The 25,568-nt window shown below is 40.1% G+C and overlaps 1 protein-coding gene across 2 annotated transcripts in view; it reads left to right on the top strand.

The window, feature by feature from the left end:
• ccbe1 (collagen and calcium binding EGF domains 1) overlaps positions 1 to 25,568 on the top strand; it is a 41,765-nt gene continuing 16,197 nt past the window's right edge. The window contains exons 1-2 of one of the 2 annotated variants that reach the window (XM_038734586.1): positions 1 to 331; positions 421 to 501. In XM_038734586.1, the coding sequence (XP_038590514.1) occupies positions 228 to 331; positions 421 to 501 (185 nt within the window). In that variant the 5' untranslated portion in view covers positions 1 to 227. The remainder of the gene's footprint in view (positions 332 to 420; positions 502 to 25,568) is intronic. The other variant, XM_038734585.1, reaches the window with a different exon arrangement.

The following is a 25,568-nucleotide window of genomic DNA, read 5'->3' on the forward strand; positions in this document are numbered from 1 at the left end:
AAAAAGTTCTTGACGTGACCTGTCAAAAGTACAGAGGAGGGAGAAAGTTAGTGCCTCCGCGGTGACACCTCGAGAATGAAAAGCAGTTCATTGATGTTGGGCTACCCAGACGCACGGGGCGAGTGGGAGGGTCTGCCGTTGTGCCACACCACTTTACGCTCTGAAGCTGTAGCACTGAGGAGGGTATCATTACAAGTGTGGATTACCCAGGTGACTGGACCGATGAGATGATACTGAAACACAACAGGAGTCCTCTTCTCTTCACCCTCACCTGCATGTACTTCTCAGGAGGTTTGCTTTGGTCCTACCAAGAAGAGGATGCCAGTAACGGGTAATTTGTAGGACAATGTTAAATGACACGATGACTCCCTGCGTGAGACGTGAGATAAATATGCTTACTCAAACTATTTTCTTTCACAGTGGAGAGTGCTCTGAAAATAAAATTTCTACAACAAAGTACCCCTGTGTGAAGTCGACTGGGGAAGTTACGACATGTTACAGGTACAGTTGAATGATTAATGTGGTTGGCAGTCCAGTGCGTTGTGTGTCTACGAAAGTGATTGTAAAATGTAGCTAGCTCCAAATGGTATAAAATTAGACTTGGCATTTATTTTTCAAAGCAGTAATGTTGTTTGAATGGTGCTTGGTTGAAATGTTAGTGGAATGGAAAATAGTTTATAATAGCACTGAAAGATAAATGTAAGTGAAAATCACAAAATCTTACTTACTTACTAAAACCTTTTTTTTTCTTTTCTTTTTTTTTTTTTCCCCATGCATGTTATTTAATTATTATTTTTATAGTTAGAGTTGTAAGATGTCTGCTTCCTGGCAAGGCTGCAGTTTATCATAACGGATATTACAAAACATCATAAGCCTCTTTATCATCATCTGTGAACTTAAAGGTGCAATGTGTAAGATATGGCCAGAATTTTTGTTTAAAATATTCAAAAAATTAACTAACATTATTGACACAATGTGAAGAAGTAATCGTTCTGACATTGTATCATAGACGTCTATGTATTGCAGATCTAAAGTTGTATGACTGTGATTCATGTGGTGGCTTAAACAAAAAAAAATGGGTCTATTTTGCTAACCTGAATATTTTGTTTTATTTCAGGGGCCCCGAGTTATTGATAAAAATGAAATCCACATTTGCTGGAGTTGGGTGGCTTGAATTTTTTTCAACTTCTAAAGAGGGGGCTTACCAGAAAAAGTTTGAGAACCACTGATGCGTTGTGTTGCAGAAATATCTACTGAAGTTAGCATGCCCATGTTGTCTCCTCCAAACCACTTTGCCTTGAGAGTTGAGAGTCCGATACAGAAAAATTCAGCCATACACCTTGTGATTCAAGTTTCTCTCTTTCAGTGAACTAAATACCTTATTAAGTCATCCTAAAACACATTTTATTCACTGCTAAGTTAGATGCACAGCTAATGATCTAACAGCAGTTAGCAGCAGTTATGAGCGGATATGCTGCCCTCTATTTTTTATGTATGAATTCAACAGGTGGAGAGTCATCTTAGTTCTCACACATTGTACCTTTTAAGAGAACATATCTAAATATCCACATGCCTCCAGATTGGCCTGTTATGCTCTGACACTGTTAGAGGCTATGGATTAGGTTGTTAGAACCTAATCTATTCAAATATCCACTGCGCTATTCCTTTAAGGCCAGTTTATTAATTTTGGTGAAAAGTGCATGCTTTACACATTAGAAGTCTTTGACAAACAGAATAGATATAATTTACAGCAACAAAGTTTGACAAAGAGCTTAAAAAAGAACTAGACATGTGCTAGTCTACAACACCCCCACACTCCCATTATTCTATAATGGACAGCTGATAAATGCTCAAACCACTTTTGCAGGAATGCAATGCTGTTTTTCGAGGCACATTGTGATTCAGGCTGATGAGATGGGTGTATTGTTGCTTTGGAAACAAATCATGCAACTTCAGGGAACTTATTTCAATCATTTTGTCAATGATCTTGATTCATAGCAAATCTATTTCTGTATCTTCTTTTTCTGGGAAAGCATATCGAGAACCAAAGAAATGCCAAATTGCGGAATATCTCCTCTGAGAAGTCTTCCAAATGTAGACTTTGCAAGGTTTCATCTCTGCATCACTTGACAAACTGCTGGCCATGAATCAAACGCAGAGTGACATCCTGTTTGATCTTCAAATCTCAAACACATTCTTAACATAATTATGTTGGTTTATGGTTATTGGCTGCGGCCAGAGTTGTTTCCCACGATGTTTATTTAAAGAAGAAAAACTGTTTCAGCTAAGAGCCAAGATGTGTCCTGGGGGCATTTCAGTTCACCTGCATGGTGTGAGCTGATGACTGCCCATCAGCTCTGTAATGGTTACGTGAGAAGTTTTATTGTAGTGCCAAAGATTCCGATTAATGATCTGAATGTGATAAGATGAATGTGGCATTTGTAAACTGTATTTTTATTTCAAATTGCAGTCATAAACCTGTGCAATTGTGCATTTTCATGACTGAGATGTAGTTCAAAAGCAATAAGGTATGATTGAAGTTGGCAAGATTCAGCATTAAGGAAAATATAGGCTTACAGAATTCATTTGGCGCTCTATAGAGTATCAGTGTCTGCAAATCTCAGAACATTATTTTGAACGCTGTCAGAACTGTACACATAGGAGTGCTATAGCAGTTTGAAGCTATACCATGGGAACCCCATAACCCAAAGATCCCACATTTTACTTATACATAGTTTTCTTTTTGGACAGTTGTAAGGATGTGTAAAATCTCACTGAACAGTTAATGCATGCGATCATCACCCTGGATTTTGTTTTTTAAAATCGTATTATTCTTATATGTTAATTTGGTTAATTTAACAATTCAGTTTTTACCATCTAACAATAGAAATCAAAATACTGTACATTACAAATAAATAATTATGAATGTGAAGACAAATAGCATTTATTTAGTTTAGCTTTTTAAAGGAATACTACCGCATTTTTGGAAATAAGCTTATTTGCTTTCTTGCCAGGAGTTAGATCAGAAGCTAGATGTCAAACATATTAAAAGCATTGGAATTCATGTCCATTCCAATGTGTGCACAGTTTAATACTCATCTTTGGAGCATTTATCATATTGTGAAACAGCACCAGGGGAGACAGCAGAGACCAAGAGAGCATATGTCACAGTACAAGAGAAGTACCAGGGCCTCAGTTGACTCTGACCAAATCTGTCTCACTGTCAGTGCAGGCACATTCTTCTCTCACTGTCTCTCTGGGTTATTTTATAAGGAGATTTGGGTTCCTTAATTTGTGTTTACGCTATACTGTCTCACAGTTCAGAATTTTCAGGCTTTATAATATATGCTTATATTTCTATTTTTATAGGCTGTGAAGTTAAATATGCCTGGCTTATAAGAAAGGTTGTGCAGGGGTTTTTGTTCCAGAAGATGCACTTAAATTGTGAAAAGCCTGTGACTGAAACATAAATGCTTTACTAAAAACCAATGGAGGGTTTGATTATACTCATAAGGTGTGAGCTGTTCCAATTTGGCAATACCTTTAGTGCTAAGCGGTCACAGCTGCTGTGTTTTTGCAGTATACCTCCTAGTGATCAGTTTGTAGTCAGTATTGGCAGCATTATGGCTTATATTTGCAAGGTGTTTTGTTTTTGTTGCGATTGATGGCTATCTTTTTTTTTTCTTTGTTCGGCCACTCCTCTTTATCCTCATCGTGTTTTTTTTTTCCCAAACCACACGTGCTGCTATTGAAAACTTAAACCCATCAGTTTCTGTGTCCAGAGTATTTGCTTTCTGTGGCTTATGTGACAAAGCACGAATAGTGACAAATACACTGAGTATAACCCAGAAGAGGATTTTTATTTCCATTTTGCAGATTTTAGGGGTTTCCAGAATTTACTCAGCAGTTATCCAGCTAACTTTGTAATCCTGCTTTGTAATACAGACCCCCTAGGGAGAATATTCCTGACAGCGCCTGTTAGCAAATAGCAAATCTTTGAGCTTTCTTGAACTACTTTAGGCTAAATCACTTTATCAGTTGGCAGTAGATAATGACAGAACAGCTATTTATGAGGATGTAGGGTTTTTGTACTAAAGATGAATTATTTTGTTGTTTTAATGTAGACTTTCTTTTTAGCTGCTTAAAATTAAGTATCATACGACATGTCTGGAAATCCAAGATGAGAGCCAGATCCAATGTGTTAACCATCTTAGGATCAAGACGCATTAATAATCTTTGTTTATAACTTTTCTTAGGTGACAAGAGGGAACATGAAAAAGCGATTACATCGGCTTGATTTATTATATATAGGATGTCAGCCTTACCTACTCTGTAAAGAAAATGCTTCTCTGGAAAAGAAGCAGAACACAATCTTTCTACTCTACAGCTGCAACAGTTACACATAATTGATGTGTGGCATGTGTAATTGTTGCTTTGTTATTATTCCAAATAATTCTGGCGGTACTAAGCATTTTGTTGCATTCTCCCCCTCCTCTCCTCTGATCCCTGCTCCTCTCCTCAGGAATTTAGGGGGAAACTCTGGTTTACGCAGTAAGGAAACTGAGGATAACATTTCTTCAGCCCCCTTGTGATACATGATAGCCATGATACTTCTCATGCACTTGGCTGGTCCAAACAGCATTGTTTATGTCCCGTAAATGTCCCCATCACCTAATTCCAGAGAAATGCATTGGCATTTTTTCAGAGGTATTCCTTCTTCTCTCATTTTACTCGCTCCTTTCATGCCTTGTATTCTAGTGAATCAAAAGGCCCAGAAATGTGTCAGAAATAATTAGATTGATTTTCCATTGACTGCAAAATGAGTAATTGATTTATATTGTGATTCACAGATTTAAACACAGCTTGGGGGGGAAGTGCAGCTCAGTTCCAGAGAAATGATCACTTCAGTTTGATAATTTAGCTTGGCTACAAGGCAAGAAGTCTCTCTTGTTTCCTTAGTTTTTAAAATCTGTTTTTTACATTACATTGAAATATATTCTGCACCTTGGAATAACCCTCTCTGCTGGACTTTGGTTCCATTTCTAAATTCAAATAGCTTTCAACGCAAGAAATACACTTGGGGTTTCTTTGTTGCCATATTGTCATCTCTCCAGTGATCGTAGCCCCATGAAGAATATATTGTGCCACAGCTTAAAGAGTTCAGCAGGCCCCAGTTAGTTATGGACTACTACATTTCTGATACTATAAATGTTCTTCAGGAGAATTCCTTGGTGGAAAGCCACCATGTCCTAAATGAATGTCAACTTAGCCATGGGCTCGTATCCACTTTTGTAAAGTAGTAATTTTATATGTTGGAGTCCTTTTTAAATAGATGTCAAACTTACATGTTCCTACATTGTTGAAGATTTTAGCTCATACTGAAGTTCTAGGTGAAATTACACATGTACAATTATCTCAACACAGTTTAATTAGTCATTAAGCACACAGTGATTATTCTAGGATGAGAGAATAAAAACCCTCTGCAGGGAAACTGAACTACACATGAAGGAGTTGGAAAATATTAGGCAATTTAAAATGATTACTCTCAGTCTCAGACATTCTCTGTAGACAAACAAACCCAATTATCAACCACCTCATGTGTGCTACTGGATATGCGTCAGAGAACCAGTTAGTAGACTTTATAAGTATACTTGTCAAGTCTTGTCTAATTCTTTGGACAAAAAAAAAAGAGCAGCAGCATAGTTTGTGTCAAGATTTTGTAAGATAGCAGTAAAGCAAAACAGCATACCAATAATACATTTGCTGAAGCTGTTGTTCAGTTGTAAACAGTGTTCCAGTGAGTTCCACTCAAGGGTTTCCAAAAAGACAGACCAAGTGCCAAAGCAGTTGTATTATTTTTTCATCTATTAAACCACATCTGGACTTCCAAAACATTTTTTAGATTTGAGGTAACCTACAGATTATTTTTAGGAGTGATATCATTATAAGCTATTGCAGTTTAGATGTTGAAAAGACAAAAATGCATCATGATAAAGTAAATAAGTTGACTGAGGAAGGAGCATGGAGTAAGTCCAAGGAGTTTCTCAACAGCCCATTGAGTTTACCGGAATTAACCTCAGTAGATTCAGAATCAGATAACACAACTGAAAATCATGCCAATCACAAATGCCTAAAATGATTTACCGTGCCTGTAAAAAGTAAGAATGAAAGTACTAGTATAATGTACAGCATTACATTACACAAGCAGCTCTGGTATTAAAAAGCAATAAACTCTTGCTTTTACAAACTGCATAATACATGTGCTAAATAACCAACACAATCATAATCCTGGTCTGATATGTCACATAATTCATCATAAACCAAATCCCTGATATAACACATAATATCCTGTCAAAGAATAGACATTGACATCTGTTTTCTATCAATATTCAGAAAGAGGATATGTAGCCTGTTAACTGAAGTAGACTGCTGTATTACAGTGATTGTACTGTGGGTTCAAGGAGTTGACATGAACATTTGCTATTGCTCTTTAATGACAGCTGTAAAGGATCTAAAGGCCCAGTCGAGGAGATCGGCTGTCGGATTAAGCTAATGATCCTTGTCTGTCTGATTTAAAATATAATGAAATACTGATGGGGGAACTGACTTATTGGATTTTCTTTCTCTGTTTGTTTTGGTCTTTGACTCTTAAACATGACAGCAACTTTACCACGTGCAAAGTCTTCCTGCTCACAGTGCTATATGTCTGCGATTGAATCATTCTCCCAAATGGATCAGTTTGATGACTCGGGAGCAGGAAAAAATAAGCTTAAAGTCAGTGAAGGTAAATGTTGTCTCTTCCAACAAGTCTCCTAAATTGCACAACAAAATATCTTTGCAACTGCACTGCTGAATGAAAAACAAAAGGTTTCTGAGCTGGCACATTTATTGGCAGCACAACAGCATTTTTCTGTGCCTTCCAAAACCGTTACAAATCACCATTGGCAAAAGGAATTGGTTTTAAGATCTGACAACATAATGATTATGGTTTGGTACAGTTGGGGCATGAACACAACTTTTTTAGAGTTAGGGAAAGAGCATGGTTTGGGTTAAAAGAACTACTTTAAGATCATCATGGTTACGATAACAACCACTTGTTCAAGGTCATGGAACGCCTACCGTCATGGGAAAAAGAAACCACTGTTGGTAGTCAACAGGAAACAAAACAGCCGTCTCCTATGTCATAGTCCCGTTTTTTGTTCATCGGACAAGAGTCCTAATTACTACTAAAGGCCCATTTATACTCCTGCGTAGGGTCTACGTGTGTACCTACGCCATAGGCTATGCACGTAGCCATGCATTTATACAAGTGCTGGTCATATAATTAGAATATCATCAAAAAGTTGATTTATTTCAGTAATTCCATTTAAAAAGTGAAACTATAATGTATACATTCATTCCACACAGACTGATATATTTCAAATGTTTATTTCATTTAATTGTGATTAGCCCCCAAACGCTAGTCGGCAGTGGCGCTACAGCGTCCACTGTGTTGACTTTTGCCGGCCGAGCAGGCTAACCTCCGGTTTAGCGCTCCGCTAACGTAAATGGCGGTAAAATTATAAACGTGCGGCTGGTGTAGCCTTTTCAATTGTTACCGCCCGAATGGATCACATTCTGATAGTGAAACGAGTCATACCGCTCGGGTTGCGACGGTCAAATATATTGATTCACTGTGTTACAGCCGCCGTTTTGGCCGCTAGTAAATGTTACTTCAAAGAGCGGGGTACTTCCGGTCAGCTCGGAGGCATTGCGAGGCTACCCAGCCGACCAATCACAGAGCTTACAGTCTGCGTCGACTCGACGTGTAGTTAAATTTTTGCAAGTATATCCAGCTGCAGACCACAGACCGCAGAAAAACGTGACGGAAGTTGAACTTCCAAATATGGTTTGTCCCAGAAGACACCGCGCACAAAACCTGATGACGTTTATCTCGGCTTATGTACATGATAGATCCTAATGCAAACCGTTTTATTCTTTAGAGGCCAACAACAGAACTTTAAATACACTTCTGAGAAGTTTTTAAGCGAGAAATCAACTGTGTAGATTTCGAATATCGGCAGTTTTACGAAAATTGGCAGCAAATCGAAAATGTGTTCAAACGTTTTCGGAGTTGAGAAGCTCCGTAAGTGCTGACCACGATGCCGATGGGTGTTGCAGTAACGTTACCGGAGGCTGCACATAAACACAATGGAGGATAACCCTTTCTGCTGAAAGGCCGATGTGCGCCGCTGTAGTGTTAACCGGTCGACATGTGTATAATCAATAACTTTAGGCACATACCCTGGTTGGGAATTATAGTATAAATATACTATATTAATAATAAATAAGTATAGTATAGTAAATATTAACACATAACGTACACTGATTACTATGTTGACACTTGACACCTCTTTTTAACGGCTTTTTTTAATTTAACAACTATGCGTGGGCCGAGCAGTCGAGATAAATGTCATCATATTTTGTGCACAGTGGCTTCTGGGACAACCCATATATGGAAGTTCAACTTCCGTCACATTTGTCTGGTTTTTATATACAGTCTATGGTTTGTCTGCGGGCTGCAGCTGGACCCTTCTTCATTTTTGAGGAGGTGCACGTCAGGCAACGGCTTAGCCTCTGCGTAGCCCCGTAGCCTACACCATCACCTACGGCGTCGATTTGACGCAGAAGTATAAATTGCACTTAAGGCTGCTAGAAGGCTTAACATATGTTGGTTCTGAGTCACCTACTGAAACAACTTCTTGGGAGAATAGTCCTTTTTCCAACGTATTATCTTCTCTGTAGGTCAGACAACAGTATAAAAGAATGGGTGAAGTTCAAATCTGTTCATGAAATCCCTACAGTTGGAGCCCCCAAGGCTCCATAAAACCACCAAGTTCAGTTTGTGTAGCTTTGTCCACAAGCATCCAATGCATCCGGAGCTTTTCAACTTTCATGTAAGCAGCTTCTCTGCTCCTCTCCTACTGGCAGCAATAACCCGCCATCCATGTGTTTGCTTGAAGAGCATGATGGTCGTCTTGTTCACCTTAGCAGTTCACTATTAAACCAATTTAAAGTTTACTGCACAGTATCTCATAGCTCTACCTTCACTAGTAGGTCAACCATAGGCTTTTCTCGTGGGATGTTTGCCTCTCCATTAATCAGCCCATTGTTATTTGGTGTGCCTATAAAACTTCTTTAAAGCATCAACTACTACTGCCTAACAGGCGGAATTGTTACAACCGAGTTCTTGTGTGCATTACTTTGTTTGGATATTTTTAATCATTGACACTTTTGATTGATTATTTGCCTGTGTGCTAATGTGCATGTCCCACTTTTCCCTGCAATTCCCTGCAAGGTGAGATTAGTTGCACCTGCATGTGCAGTTCTGGGCCTATAGACTTAAATAAATACAGCGTGACTTCAAGCGAAGACCTTGGTCATTATTTATTTTTATTTATATTTATTCTTCCTTTAACAAGACCAACCTGTATGTTTGTTGCTTGATGCTCCAACTGTTATTATATGTTATAACATTTGAACATAATGATTATTAAGAAATGATGATTGCAGGAATTTGTGCAGTTCATGTTTTGCACTCATGTTAAATAGAAGAATTAAATTTAGGTGCCTGGTGTAATTTATGTTCCTATTGTAGAGGATATTATAAAGCACCCACACAGTACTTAACAATGCAAAATAAAAATACACAGGACTTAAGAATATTGGCATTTTAAAATATACCCACAAAACTTTTATATGTTACTGTTATGCAGCGAGTAGAGGGAAGAGGGGGGGGGGGAGTATTGTTTTTGTACAAATGCCTGTGTTCAGACACATTAATTATTGTTCACTTGAGTCTGTTTTCCTGTTCTGAGGAAATATTATTAATGTTATTTATGTTATTAAAAATTCATACCACATACACCCTAAAGGCAGCCATTATTGTGTGTCACTTTAATGGTGTCGCACTTTGCACCATTTTTTGAATTTTTGAATTATTGTTATAGAAGTCGAGCCAATTGGTCATGAGTCATTTCTGGAGGTCCTGTCATTAAATATATTAGTGTGCTGTTGGAAGTTCTCACAGTCACGGGTGAACTGGGTTGTGAGTGGAAGGTGGAGGCAGGTTTGATTTACATTTTGTCATTCATCTTTGCTCCCGTAGGGGGTGATATTTTACAAAACATTTTAATAGCTTATCTTTATTATTTGATTTTAGATGTAAAAGAGTTTCTAAGCCACAGTTTTGTCAACTATTCAGCTGAAGTGGTGATATACCCTATTAGGTAAAGGACGAATCCCCATCCTGTTCCTTAAATGCACTGAGGAAAATCCAGTGGAGTGTAAGTTATCATAGTGGGAGCAGGGGAGGACATGTTAGTGTTAAGGAGCATTCCTTAGTGACGGATGTAGAGCACAAGCAGCAGCAAACATCCTCTCTCCCTCTCTCTCCTCTCTTATGTCCTCTATGCATAGCACTTAATGAATTAACGAGCCCCACATCCTTAAATTCCTCACTTACAAATCATTTCTTTCTTTCTTTGATGTTTCTTTCGATGAGTAATTAGAAACATATACTTAATCAGACTTATAATTTAAACATTTTCAGTATTACTGGACAGTGTGTAATTTGATTTGGTTCCTCATCTGTTTCCATTTGAAAAAAGGCCGTAATACAAAACATGCCTTTACCGGAAAGATCATGACTTTCGGAGTTCTTGCTTCATGAAATCTCCTGAAGTCTGGGGTTGTCTGACAACTGTTGTTTGGATGATTTTGACGTATTGCCCAAAGTACACATACTTTAGCATTATACAGTAGGACAGGCTGTAAATGGTGATGGATGTACTCCCTCTGTCAAAGCCTCCACATCTTCAAAGGCATGTACAGGCTGTGGAGCTGATGTAAGTTACCAGCTGAAATGCAACTGATAGAATTGAGAAATTAAATTGTATTATTATCATAGATTAAATATAGAACTACAAGACATCCACCTAGACTCTTTTCCCCTTTAGTGTAACTGCAAATCAGAGTACTTTCATTTGGCCTAAGTGCATGTATGTTAACATAGAAGCAGTTATAAGAAATTGGTGTTCATTGATGAATAACTGTTGGTGTTCACTATGTAAAACATTTAGATATCGTTGCATGTTCTGGCCTTAAATGGCAGTTTTAACTACATGCTGATTGGTAGTAGATCCTAAAGTTTACAAGATTTATTTGGTGATCTTTGAGACCTCTTGTCGTCTGTTTCACGTTTAACATTTCCAGATCACATTTTTCCTTCTCTGCATCTCTAATGTAACAACCTTTTTTTTTTTTTTTTTTGATATTTTGGTTTCTTAAAATCTCACTCCTCTTGTTTCTTTTGGCTGATGCTCATTCAACCATCTGTTTCTTTCCGTGGAGAACTGTAGTGTGGTCACGCTCTGGTCATGGCTGTGGTTTTGCAATGGTTAAGCGATGTGGTGATATGTAAGCCACAGGCTGTGGTTTTTCTGCCTAGATGTCTCTGCTCTGTATATCTAAGACTGTGTTGTATTCAACATGTTATTACATTCAACCCAGAAAAAAGGTACATGTTAAAATGATAATATAGCAGCACTGTGCTTAAAAACTGTATTTGTATGCCCCTTAACTGTGGCACAGGAACTTCTTGACAAGTTAATTAGCTAACTGAAAGCAATTGGGTGTGTGTTTAAACTCAATGTGCATTTTTTCATGGCTAATTGTTATTCATCATTGGGCCGCTTGAAGCCTTAATTTATTCTTCCATTAGTGAAAAGAATAAGTAGCTAATTTATCAGTACTGAAGCTAGCTAGCCAAAAGAAATGTTGAAGTGCACCAGTGGATACACCTCCATAAACCAGTCATGTTAAACAGCTGCAGCATTCAATGCTAATAACACATTTTGGAAAAGGGGCTTCATGTTTGGTGGTTTTTGACAGCACAGATGTTGCCCCTTCCATTGAGAATTTTGCTTGTATGCTGCTGAATTTCAATTTTTGTGTCAGTTGTAATTCAGTTTCACAGTGTTCACCCTACCACCACAATCAGTCTTCTTTTCCCACCTGTCAAGACATGTTATACTGCAGTTGTAGAGCTACATCATGCCAGTCTGCTTAATTTACTCATTAATCTTCTCATCTTGCCCACCTATCTCCATTCAAGAAGGCTGGATATGTTTTATTTCTAAGGAAACATGCACATTAATAAGCATTATTTTTATGTCCAGTCCCTGAACAGAATATTACTTTCACTACTTTCAAGTATTAAAATAACAGGAAAACTACAAAATCTCAGATAGATAGATAGATAGACAGATAGGTACAAAGAGAAATACAATACAATAACTTCCACACATGTTAGACATAATAGTCCGCGGCATGACACAACTACATCATCAGATATCCTACATTTAATGCATATCTGGTCAGTCTAATTACAATTAAATTAGCTTTAAATTAGCGTCACTTCGCAGAATGAACAACTATACTGAACTAAAGATGGATCACATTGCTTAAAAGGCAAGCCAAAACAGAACAACATGACTAAGAGTCTACAGCCTGACTAACAGCTCTGTGCTTCCGGTATAATATTTCCCCTCTCATCATCATTACTTAGAGTGTTAGCATTCTAACATTTGTTAATTAGCACTAAACAGTACAGCAGAGGCTGATGGGAATGTCAGTAGTTTTGCTGGTATTTTAAAGTTGTATGTGTCAAAAGGATGGGATTTTTTACCTGATGATGTTGCTAAATAAAAGTAAGGGGATTACCAAAGTTATTACAATTCATCTTCTGTGGGACATGAATTTCTGTACCAAATTACATGGCTATCTGTTGACAATAGTTGTAGACATTTGACTTAAAATCACAAATGTCAGCCTTGTGGTGGCATTAGAGAAAAGGCCAGGGCGTCACCAAAGTCATTAATATACATTGTCTGGGAACCATGAACATCTATACAAAATTTTGTGCCAATCCATCAAGTAAATGTTGATATTTCACAGGATAAGTGAAACATTTGACCTGTTGGTGGCTCTAGAGGAAAAGTCAGTGGATCACCAAAGTCAGTAGAATTCATTATCTGAAGACCATGATTGCCTACAGAATTGATCGCCAGTCCATCCAATAGTGGTTGAGATATTTCAGTCTAGGCCAAAGTGGATGGTGCTAGCTTGGCTAAAAACATGGGATGTAGAAGAATCCAGCCCATATTTACTGGTCAAACATACATGACAAAACAGACCATGTAGGAAATAAATATCACACTTCTAATTAATGCTGTGTGATTGCTGGTAGGCCTTTTCTAGCCTCTCAGTAATTTACTTTATTGATTTCTGTCTTACACGCCGGCTTGAAGCCCTATTGTCAAATGGCTTGAGAAGATTGAGACCTCTGTTTTAAATTTAGAGCCCCTTTTCACAGTACTTGATATATTTCTTGTTAAATCATCAGGAGGAGGTAGACCATCTCCACTACTGAAAGATTTTAGCTGAGGAAAAAAAAGAACATCTGCTTTTTACATCTAAATCTTTTATGAATGTTGTTGGAGTCAACCTTACATTTCTACATTGGGATGAAAGATATTCCTTTTTTAAAGGCAAATAACCTGTCATAAACTACTGTTGATTTTAGTTCACCTTTCAGGAGGCCACTTCTTCAGGGACCAGTCTTCTTAAAATCCATTTTTCATACCAATTTTTACATTTACTTATTTTACATAGTATGACGATTCATGTAGTAGTGTGTATTTTTTAGCAGATTTATGTACACTGTTATCGTAATGAGCTGTGAAATCTGTGAATAATAACAAAGGAATTAAATTATTAATAATCCCTTTAAGATTCTTTTAACATTTCCCTGAGGGGGATGTTGCACGCTTTCACAGTAACCTCAGTGTTAGAAGAGGATTGGTAATATCTGGCTTGTGTCCAGTGGAATGGTTTGAGTTAGAAACACATGGAAGCGCTGATGGCGGTTTACTGTAACAGGCCACAGACAGCCGTGCTCTGTATAATTTCCTGAGGTGTCAGTATTAGAGACATCACACACACCTCTGCACTTGTCCTCAGCTTTTAAGTGAACGTTTATATAAATGAAAACTCAAAATGTGACATAAAAGCAGATAGATTTCATTATGGATTACTTTACATTTTATAACATGTGCTCAGAGTCAAATCCGATTTGCCTGAGCCTGTACACCACTAAGGAAACACAACAAAGAGAGGCGGAGGCCCGGGCTGCCCCTGTTATAGCCGACTGGTAATATCTTGACTCCAGCTGTCTGCTAAAGCTGAGCCAACATGAAGTGCTTTGCTGCAGTGAGTCTCATTGAAAAACTGATGGTTTTGTTGTACTTGCCAACACAGCAGGAGTGCTGTACATTGCCAGTGTAGCTGCTAACAGCAGATAGATAGCAGAGCTAAATGGCAAGCAGTCTTTCTTGCAAGTAGCCTTTTTCAGCCACATAAAAAGTAGCCATTGTTCAGTTGCCATGTATTATAACAGGATTTCGTTCTCTATATGGCTACATATTGGTCAGCCAGGGAGAAACACTTGTTTTCTGTTTTTGATTTGGGCTGTTAGTGTGAGCTCACTGTTGTGAACCTCAGACCCAAGCCACACTGGTACATGCAGTCACTGTGAGAGGCTTTTTGAACAGAACATAATTCATATATTTTTATAATATGATTTTTTTTCTGGAGCAGCTGTTCTAAAGAAATAGTTGTGCATTTTTGGTAAATACACTTATTTGCTTTGTTTGCCAAGAGATAGATTAAAAGATTGATACCCCTCTCACAGATGTACGTTAAATATGAAGCTGGAGCTGGGTGGCAATTAGTGTGGCTTAGCATAAAAACTGGAGAAAGCTAGTTTGGTTCTGTCCAAATGTTACACAAAACATAGAAAACCCATCAAACAAATAAGATATTATGTGTTAGTTTGTGAGTTGTAGAGACACTAATAGACCGATTTTGTTAACTTTGGACATAGCCAGGTTAGTTGTTCCCAATTTTTTCAGTCTTAATGCTAACCTAAGCTAAGCGGCTGCTGGATGTAGCTTCATATTGTACATACAGTGGGTACGGAAAGTATTCAGACCCCTTTAAATTTTTCACTCTTTGTTTCATTGCAGCCATTTTCCAAAAATCAAAAAAGTTCATTTTATTTCTCAGTAATGTACACTCAGCACCCCATCTTGACAGAAAAAAACAGAAATGTAGAAATTTTTGCAAATTTATTAAAAAAGAAAAACTGAAATATCACATGGTCATAAGTATTCAGACCCTTTGCCGTGACACTCATATTTAACTCAGGTGCTGTCTATTTCTTCTGATCATCCTTGAGATGGTCCTACACCTTCATTTGAGTCCAGCTGTGTTTGATTATACTGATTGGACTTGATTAGGAAAGCCACACACCTGTCTATATAAGACCTTACAGCTCACAGTGCATGTCAGAGCAAATGAGAATCATGAGGTCAAAGGAACTGCCTGAAGAGCTCAGAGACAGAATTGTGGCAAGGCACAGATCTGGCCAAGGTTACAAAAAAATTTCTGCTGCACTTAAGGTTCCTAAGAGCACAGTGGCCTCCATAATCCTCAAATGGAAGACGTTTGGGACGACCAGAACCCTTTCTAGAGCTGGCCGTCCGGCCAAACTGAGCTATCGGGGGAGAAGAGCCTTGGTGAGAGAGGTAAAGAAGAACCCAAAGGTCACTGTGGCTGAGCTCCAGAGATGCAGTCGGGAGATGGGAGAAAGTTGTAGTAAGTCAACCATCACTGTAGCAATCCACCAGTCGGGGCTTTATGGCAGAGTGGCCCGACGGAAGCCTCTCCTCAGTGCAAGACACATGAAAGCCCGCATGGAGTTTGCTAAAAAACACCTGAAGGACTCCAAGATGGTGATAAATAAGATCCTCTGGTCTGATGAGACCAAGATAGAACTTTTTGGCCTTAATTCTAAGCGGTATGTGTGGAGAACACCAGGCACTGCTCATCACCTGTCCAATACAGTCTCAACAGTGAAGCATGGTGGTGGCAGCATCATGCTGTGGGGGTGTTTTCCAGCTGCAGGGACAGGACGACTGGTTGCAATCGAGGGAAAGATGAATGCGGCCAAGTACAGGGATATCCTGGACGAAAACCTTTTCCAGAGTGCTCTGGACCTCAGACTGGGCCGAAGGTTTACCTTCCAACAAGACAATGACCCTAAGCGCACCGCTAAAATAACGAAGGAGTGGCTTCACAACAACTCCGTGGCTGTTCTTGAATGGCCCAGCCAGAGCCCTGACTTAAACCCAATTGAGCATCTCTGGAGAGACCTGAAAATGGCTGTCCACCAACGTTTACCATCCAACCTGACAGAACTGGAGAGGATCTGCAAGGAGGGATGGCAGAGGATACCCAAATCCAGATGTGAAAAACTTGTTGCATCTTTCCCAAAACGACTCATGGCTGTATTAGATCAAAAGGGTGCTTCTACTAAATACTGAGCAGAGGGTCTGAATACTTATGACCATGTGATATTTCAGTTTTTCTTTTTTAATAAATTTGCAAAAATTTCTACATTTCTGTTTTTTTCTGTCAAGATGGGGTGCTGAGTGTACATTACTGAGAAATAAAATGAACTTTTTTGATTTTTGGAAAATGGCTGCAATGAAACAAAGAGTGAAAAATTTAAAGGGTCTGAATACTTTCCGTACCCACTGTACGTGCTGTAAAAATAAGAGTGGTATCAGTCTTCTCATGATCTTTTTGAGTTCTCAAAATGTTGAAATATTCCTTTAATAGACTATAGTAACCTTGATAAAAGACTTGTGTATAACTAGCAGCAACAGTTTCCTTTAACTTGTAACTGTATTCTGTTGCTACATGATCTGACAGCATATTCTTCCACTTAGTTTTTTTTTCCACATTTACAAGGCCTTCCTTTCACAATTGTGTCACAAGAGAGAAAATGAAAACAAAAGGGCAAGAATTAAAAGCAGAGTTGTGAATTTGTGACATTAAATTGAGCGAAGCATTTGCACAATTTTCAATCCAGACTGCTGGTTTGTTTTAAATGAGGGGCCTTACCAAGAGGTATGTTACCAAAGCTGTGTGACTGTCACGGCCCTGAACACTGAGTTCAAACAGTCATTAACCAATAGGTTATGTTAATGTACCATGTTAGTCATCAAGTGGGGCGCCATTATTTCTCTGGGGAGACACATATATGCACTCACCCTTGATAGAGACAGAAACAGCATTGCAGATAGCAATTCATTTTAAATGTAAGAGACAGGATTTTATTCAAGAGGATATTTGTCACTAACTAAATTGTTTTTACTTTGCAGAAGAAGTTATATCCTGTGTCCTAATCTGACCTGTCTTTCTTTTTGTAATACCATGCCTCTATAACATTATTTTCCCTTCCAGTTGTTCTGTTTGTGGCTTCTTCCCTGCTTTTCATTTACCACATTATCGTCTAGATGTGCATTAGTATTTTGTTTCCCAGGCTATCATATCAATTAGATACTATTTCTGTCTGTTTAGCAGCATTTAGTTTTTAGTACTGCCGCCTTGGACGCTCAGGACTTCAGCAGAGTTAGGCCATCCAGTAAGTAGAGGATTCGTGACTAGGGCATGGTGTGGTTAACTCTGTTTTTAGTGTGTCAGTCAGATGTAATGTGAAAGGGGTTGCTTTTAGCAAATAACCCACAGAGAAATTGTTGCATGGGCAGCTCTTTTTGGCTCATTAAGGTCACAGTTTTGGTTTTATAGATTCCAATGAGTTGATGTCGCTTTGTGTCTGCTGGATGTGGAAGATAGCTATTGTTTTCTTCAGTGGTAGCCAAATCTGGGCTGTGTGGTTCTTCTGTCTCTTATTGGCAAAAAATATATTAATGCAGCTTGCAAACACCCAGTTTTTCGAGTGAATCCTCTAGTAGCAACTGGTTTAGAAATTCTAAGGTGCATGTGAACCATGTTGTAAGGTGTGTGTCGGTAGGAAACGTCTCGGGTTACGTATGTAACCCTTGTTCCCCGAGAAGGGGAACGAGACACTGCGTCGGTGATGACACTATGGGAACGCCTCTTGGCATGGCAGGGCTGAACTATGAATGAAACTACTCCAATCCTATTGGTGTTGCTAGAACGGTAGCGTGTGACGGCGTAACCGGAGGCGTATATAAGCACGCCGGCACACAGGACACATTAGCCCTTTTCTATGAAGCAAGGCACTCCAGGCAGGGTGAGGTGTGGCGGACCGACGCAGTGTCTCGTTCCCTTCTCGGGGAACAAGGGTTACATACTAACTCGAACTGCATCGGTGATGACACTATGGGAACGAGATACCCACTTAGGCCGCGCCAAAACCCTGCCTGCCCCCAGCGTGCAGAACCTGATGTCACGACTAGGAGGAGAGCGCACGGGTGCCGGGTGCAGAAGGAAGGTCCAGACTGTAAAACCGGATGAAAGTGTGAGGGGTGGCCCAGCCAGCCGCGTCACACAAATCCTGGAGCGATGCCCCTGAGAGGAGGGCCCTAGAAGCCGCCATGCCTCGAGTAGAGTGCGCCCTTACGACCATAGGTGAAGGCAAATCGCGCACCTGATAGGCCAGGGAAATAGTCTGAACGATCCAGTTGCTGATGTGTTTAGATGTGTTTAACACATTCCACTTAGGCCGTACATCCTTCTCGTGGACGGGGATCTGGAGCTGAGCAGCATCTCGACTGCTCCTGTCGTCAGGCCTGCCTCTAGGAACTGCGCCCCACCAGGGGCCAGACCCATAGCTGCTACAGGACGGGGTGCGGGTGAAAGGCCCGGTCCTCTGCCTGGGACAGCAGGTCTCTCCTCAGAGGGACCTGCCAGGGCAGGCCCTCTAGGAGCGATATTATGTCCGAAAACCACACTCGGGCCGGCCAGACACGGGGCTACTGACAGTAGGCTGACACCGTCGTGACGGACCCCCTCCAGAACCCCCTGGGGCTGAGCAACTGGGGGAAGAGCATACAGACAGCCTCGGCCACGTCTGCACCATGGCATCCAGCCCTAGCGGTGCTGGGGGCGAGAGGGAGAACCACAGCGGACAGTGCGTAGTCTCTCGAGACGCAATTAAGTCCACGTCTATGGGGCCGAACTTTTCGCCTAATAACTCCACCACCTCAGGGTGGAGTCTCCATTCCCCGGGCCTCACCCCCTGTCTCGACAGCAGGTCTGCTTCAGGGAAAACTCGCCGGCGACCCACGCTGTGTGAGCCCGATCGTTTTCCAGCTGCAAACCCTCGAGGCGGGCAGACTGGTGAGAGCTCGCTGGCGGCTAGCATGTCCCGAGTGTGAAGACGGCGGGAAAACAGAGCCTGTTGCCTGAGCCGCCACGAGGGATGGGGAACTCGGTCAGTCTCTCTCGGGGGGGGGGGTGGTCCCCCCTACTCGAAACCTCAGGCCCGCCGAGACTGAATGACGGGGGCTGAGAGCGTCGCCTTGCATCCCAGGTTTGTTGAGAGGGACTACGGGAAGCGACGCTTCGCTTCTGGCTCCGGCCGTAGGAGCTAGACGAGGGCTGAAGAGAGATGAGCTGCCATGTAGGCCTTGCCCACCAAAGCGGATGTCGTCCGACACGGCTTGGTGGGGAGCGCCGGCGTCTGAAGGAATGAAGCGAGGGTGGGAGAAAGATAGCTCGCGAGCGCTTCCTCCACCTGAGGCATCGTTCCAAAACCGTGCTGCTTAGTTTCTGTCACGCTGCTGTAGTCCAGCAGAGGGGACGCAGTCAGCCGTGCAGAGCAGCTCTTTTGTTTTTTCTTTTTTTTTGTTCTGTTCCACGATTTACACAACTCATTGTGTAAATCAGGAAGAATGGCGAGGATCGACGCGGGGGTGGCGCTCGGGCTGCAGAAAAGCTCATTGAGGTTACTGCCGGCCCGCGGCTCCTGCCCCGCCTCTAATAGCTGGGCGCGGACTGATGACGTAGGCCTGGCTCCCGGAAGTCATCCTCCATGATGCTAAGCACGTCTAGCTCCTCAGAATCAGACTGTGCAAGCCTCTCCTCATACCTCGGGCGGGAGAAGCCAAGAAACGGGCCCCCGAACGGGGGAAGAAAGGAGGCGGAGTCAGCAGACGAGGACCAGAAAAAGGCCTCAGCTGTCCCGACGCCCTCGGAGATATCATGCTGAATAGAAAAAAGCTAATGTGTCCTGTGACGCCTCCAGTTACGCCGTCACACGCTACCGTTCTAGCAACACCAATAGGATTGGAGTAGTTTCATTCATAGTTCAGCCCTGCCACGCCCAGAGGCGTTCCCATAATGTCGTGACCGACGCTGTCTTTATTTGAATATTCTATCTGGTGTTATCTTTGTGCAACACCAGATACTGTTAAATATTAAACACATTTTATTTGTGTTGTAGAGGTATTGTGCCAGTAACAACTAGTCCATTTCACCATTCTCATAAATTTCGGTGCTTGCATGAAGTTCTTAAACAGCTGAGTTGTTGTTGGAGCCCTTAGTCTGTGAAATGTCCTTTTAGTCTTCACACTAAGTTATACTGCTGAGTGCTTTGGCCTTCCTCCAACAGGCAGATATCAGCTTGTGTAAAAACAGATTTCTCTGACATCGTTTACCTTTTATAGCATCTCCAAACAATCATCTGTAATTACATTTTAATTGCTAACAATAATGAGAAACATAGCTGAAGTAACAGCAACACATTAGATAGAGGCATGTTAGTATGTTAAGAATCATGACTAAAAGTCTGCCATTATAGAGAAAATTAATATATTATATATTGTCTACAGCTGATGTCTAATTCCTTCTTTTTCCGAGTGTAGTATTTTTAGCATATAAGTGACCTTTACAAGAGTGTTTTTTTTCAGTTTGGTTTGGAAAACACAGAGGTATCGAGACATTCTGAAGGCGTACTCTCTGTGCTTTTTTTATGTTTTCCTATAAACCTGTTCTCCTTGGGGGTTGTGTTGTGAGATATGTCTCTGGCAAGAGTAAGAGTCCCTCTTAATATGCTTTAGTTTTGTCTAGATCTGGATAGCTAATGTATTGCTTATCTTTCTGTTTGTCATAATGACCAGTGTGTGCCTACAGTAATAGGACACATTTTGACATGATGGAGTTTTATTGCTAAATTATATAATGTGAATCTCCAGCAACAAACATCCAAACCAAGGCTTTCAGTGCAAACCTTTGTTCATTTGTTTATATTGCACTTTGGTGAACCTATAGTTGCAGAGAGGGGGTCATGTGTTTTTATCTGTGTGTGTGTCTGTGTGTGTTAGTGAGCCTGTGTTAGTCTGCATGTGTTTCTATGTGTTACTGAGAGGGTTTATATGAAAGTGACATAATTTAAACACACAATATTAAATATCCTGTGAATGTCTTCCTTTTTTATTGTGTTTCAGTAGTAGCGCATACAAGTCATGGAATGAGAAATCCACTATGACTAAAAGAATAGGAGATATCCCTTTGTTGAATCTAAAGTTTCACTCTCACACTTTGGTTCCTTACTAATTTGGTCATATTCATCAGTCAGAAGTCATGAACATATTTTGATTGGAGTGGGTTTAACGTGCCAGCTTAAGTTACAACATTTTAGATACATGATAATTTCATGGAAAATAAGACTGAAGGTATAATAATAATATAATAAATAAGTTATAACTAACTACATGAAGATTATTTGATTACTCGTTTGATCTGGAAAATAGTGAAAAATTCCCATCACAAGTTCTCAGAGCTCACGTTAACATCTATAAATGTCCTGTTTGTCTGACCACCTGTCAAGATTTTGGGCCAGGAAATATTCACATTTGTCTCAAACATAGACGACTCTGGACCATAACATAAAGAATATCAATAAATAGTTTTTGCATTGTCAGATTTATTTGTTAACACCACCTAACTTTGATTGGAGGTAAAACGTATTGCTTCAAATGTAACCAATAACCTTAATTAAAAATGTATTGTTACCGTTAACGGCTGTCACCCCTCTCCGCCCCCCTTCACACGCACCCCAAGAAAGTAAATGGAAGACAGGAGAAGATGTGGCTGTCTGGGAGCAGGAAGATATGTCAGCAAAATCTTCGTAATAACATTTAGCTATTTGTTTTTCTATTTGTTAAGGAAAAGGGACAGAAAAAAATTACTTAATTTAACTTGTTCATTGTTGTTGAAATTTCTTTTTATCATAATAGTTTTGAATGCTCTACCTCAGATTTGTGAAGTGATCCACTGTTTGGCATCAAGTGTTAGGTCTGACCATATACTTCTCAATTTGAGAAGTACCTATGATCTCGTTCCACATTTTATTGTGTGTCATGTAATGTGGGAAACTGGTCTTGGTCTTGACTCGGTTTTGCCCTCCCTCTGTCTTGGTCTCGACTTGTCTCAGCCCCTAAAAGTCTTGGTCTTGTCTCGGTCTCGATAAACTCTGGTCTCGGTTTAGGCAGTCTTGACTACTGCCTGGAGCACACACAACAGCATTAATGGCTGCTAATCTGTAACTTTGCCATAAAAATGGAAATCAAGTGTAAGGGTCAAACATTAGAGCACACATTTGATTGGTCTCGGCTCAAAGAAGAGTAAAGAGAGAGAAGAGAGCATACTTTTATTTTAGCACTGACAGAATCCACTAACGTTTTTTCCTACTCTCTGTTCACCTTCTTTAAAGTACAGATATTTATTCATTTCCATTGAACAACCAATAACATCTATGAATTGACTGGCCCATTCATTTGAGTGTGCTGATGCCTGTAAATAGTAAAATGTTTTTGCTGCCCCTAGAGAATGCTGCAAGTAACACCAACAACTGGATCCACTCAGATTTACTTTACAAAGAAAAATTTGTAATTAAGTGCCACTCTACATTTCTAAACATGAAGCATTCCTTTCAACAGCAAAGGTCACATGCCTAACATTTGTACTCATAATACCTGTGATTATCCTTTGAGTCATTGTCCATTGTGTGTTTTCCTGACCCCTAACTTACCAGAAAAGTTACTCTTTTTAAAACATAACAGGCAATCATTCTCTCAGCTCTAGGTTTCAAGATAAGGATTAAACTAGAACATCAATCTTATGTATCTTTGAGAAACAATTTTTACTCTGTAACTTAACCCTTAACCAATAAATTAACACTTAACCACTGTTAATTACACTGATTGTAATCAGTCACTTCAGATCTATTTTTTAAACATTTGGAAAGTAGTCTTTTTTTGACAGCTTGAGTGTGATACTTGTAAGGTGACGTATGATAGTAGTGCTTGATAATTTGACTTTGAGTCCACAACGGAAGATAATGTGCGATCCTGCTGTGAAGAGCTCAGAGTGAGTGGAGTATTGACCCTGTTGGTGGAGAGAACAGAAGTCTAAGTATATGAAAATGAACCGTTTTTTGTGGATTGCTGTGTAGTCTAGAATGCCAGTGCCAGATTTTTGGATTTGAAATTAGCAGCTAAAAAGAGAGGGAGACTACATCTGGATCAGCTGGGGGCTGGAGGAAACTGCTGCAGTCCAGACAGAAGACTGAAAAAGAATTTGGGCAGAGTTATTGTTGATGAGGACACGTCTGATTTAACAGATGGTTTTGTGCAAACAGGCTGAATGGGTTGCAGGTTTTGCAAAATAGTTGACTAAGATGCATATCAAATGCTTGGCAGTGTAAACAGGATGTCAATAATATCATCTTGTAGAGGGTATGATTTTCCGGGGGGGGAAATGCAGCTTCTTCTTTCTGAGTCTAAGTCTAATGAGGCTGGGAGATATTAAAGAGGTCATGTTGTGTTTTTTGGCCTTTCCCCTTTACTTTATTTTGTTATATTTCTTTTTTGTGCATGTAATATGGTTCCAAATTAAAAAAGCCCAAAGTCCACCCCAAGGGGAGTTCCCATCTCCCCCAGAAAACATCGCTCCTGAACTGCCTTAAAACAACTCAATTGTAGTCCAGCCTTAACTTCCGCAACCTATCTCCGTCACTATGTAACACGCATCCTGATGCTCGACTAGCGGCTAGTGTAGCACATTCTCATTCTGCATCATTCTCTAATGGTTAATGATGTCTTAACTGCTAATATATAAAGTAAATATCTATTGTGTCATGTTCACACTGCAAGCAACCGTTGCTGGTAACCTTATTTTCACTTCCCTTTTCTTCAGCTATAAGACTTTCCTGGCTCATTGTGCTACTGTGCACTGCCCCTCGGCGATATGTGGCACCTTGCAATAAATTTACAAGCTTAGCAACACTTCAACAATAAAATGTGGGCACCTAAAATAACTATGTCTGCAACTAACAATTATTTTCATTATCAGTTAATCTGTCAATAATGTTTTGGATTAATCAATAAGTTATATAGTCTATAAAATGTCATAAAAACAGTGAAACATGCCAATCACAACTTTCCAAAGCTCAAGGTGACGTCTTCAGATCGCTTGTTTCTCAAAACATTCAGGTGCACTGATACAACTGCTGTGTCTGCTGGAACCAGATTTGATGCATTTATTTAAAAAATCATTATATTACCAAAATCATTGATGATTGATCATTGTTATAACTGATATATAAGTATATATCTGATATATTTTTATATATCAACTTTATAACTGATTAGTGTTGCTTTTTTGTATCTCTTAATCCACACCATTCAGCATGAGCAGGCTAATTGGCGTGAGTGTACAAGTTGTCTCCTCTCGACTTTGACAAACATCTTCTCTTGAGTGGAATGCAGACATGTTATTGTATATTACTGGCAGCAATGCTAGACAAATAAGCCTCCACTGAGCAGACTGCATGTGTTGTCTCGCAGCTGTGTGTGTGATATCCTTTGGTTTTGTAATTGTTATCCCTGTTAGAGAGAAGAGCATGCTGGGATGTGATGAAGTGGGGTCCTCATGTGAAGCTGCATGTCCTGTATGCATCTTTGTCTTCTTCATCCTTGTGCGCTTTTTGCCTTGACGGACCTCCACTTGTGAGTTGGTGTGAATTATTGTGTTTCATTAAAAGACAAAGTCAGGGCACGCTAGTCCACCATATTGAGTTCAGAGGAGGTCCACTGTTTATAAGGTAATTAGAGTGCTTATGGTTCACGCCGGGTAACTGAGGTCAGCCTAATCTTGGTCTAGATTTCAAGGGGGCCCTTGTAAAATGATACGGATCACTGGCAAAATGAAATAACGATGAAAAAAGGCACAGGTGTCAAAACAATCACACTGTCTGTGATGTCCTGCTCATTCTGAACAAGTGCAGGACTCACGGCGTATTGCGTCTGAAGTAAAATCTCAGTCGGCAAGCTGGTATTGTGTCTGTGCATGTGACTCTGCAAACTCTGCTCATTGATATTCTTGTAGAAAGTGTTGTGAATGCATTTGGGATATATTCCCCCCTTGTTCTCTCACTCATGAATATGAATGAAATCCACATGTGTTTTGAATTTGTTTGCTAATTTGCATGAAGTACATGAGCAGCTAACAAGCTTGCACAGGATTGTATTCATAGCTGTTGTTATGAAAGGAGCTAAGGGCCCTGTGCGTCATTACTCAGCATGGTCTTTTTTGTGTGTGCTGAATAATATGAAGAGCTTCATCTCTAATTA

Source organism: Micropterus salmoides, unplaced genomic scaffold (assembly GCF_014851395.1).
Source record: "Micropterus salmoides isolate LMB-PRFRI ecotype aquatic unplaced genomic scaffold, ASM1485139v1 Ms_hic_scaffold_20, whole genome shotgun sequence".
NCBI lineage: Eukaryota > Metazoa > Chordata > Actinopteri > Centrarchiformes > Centrarchidae > Micropterus > Micropterus salmoides.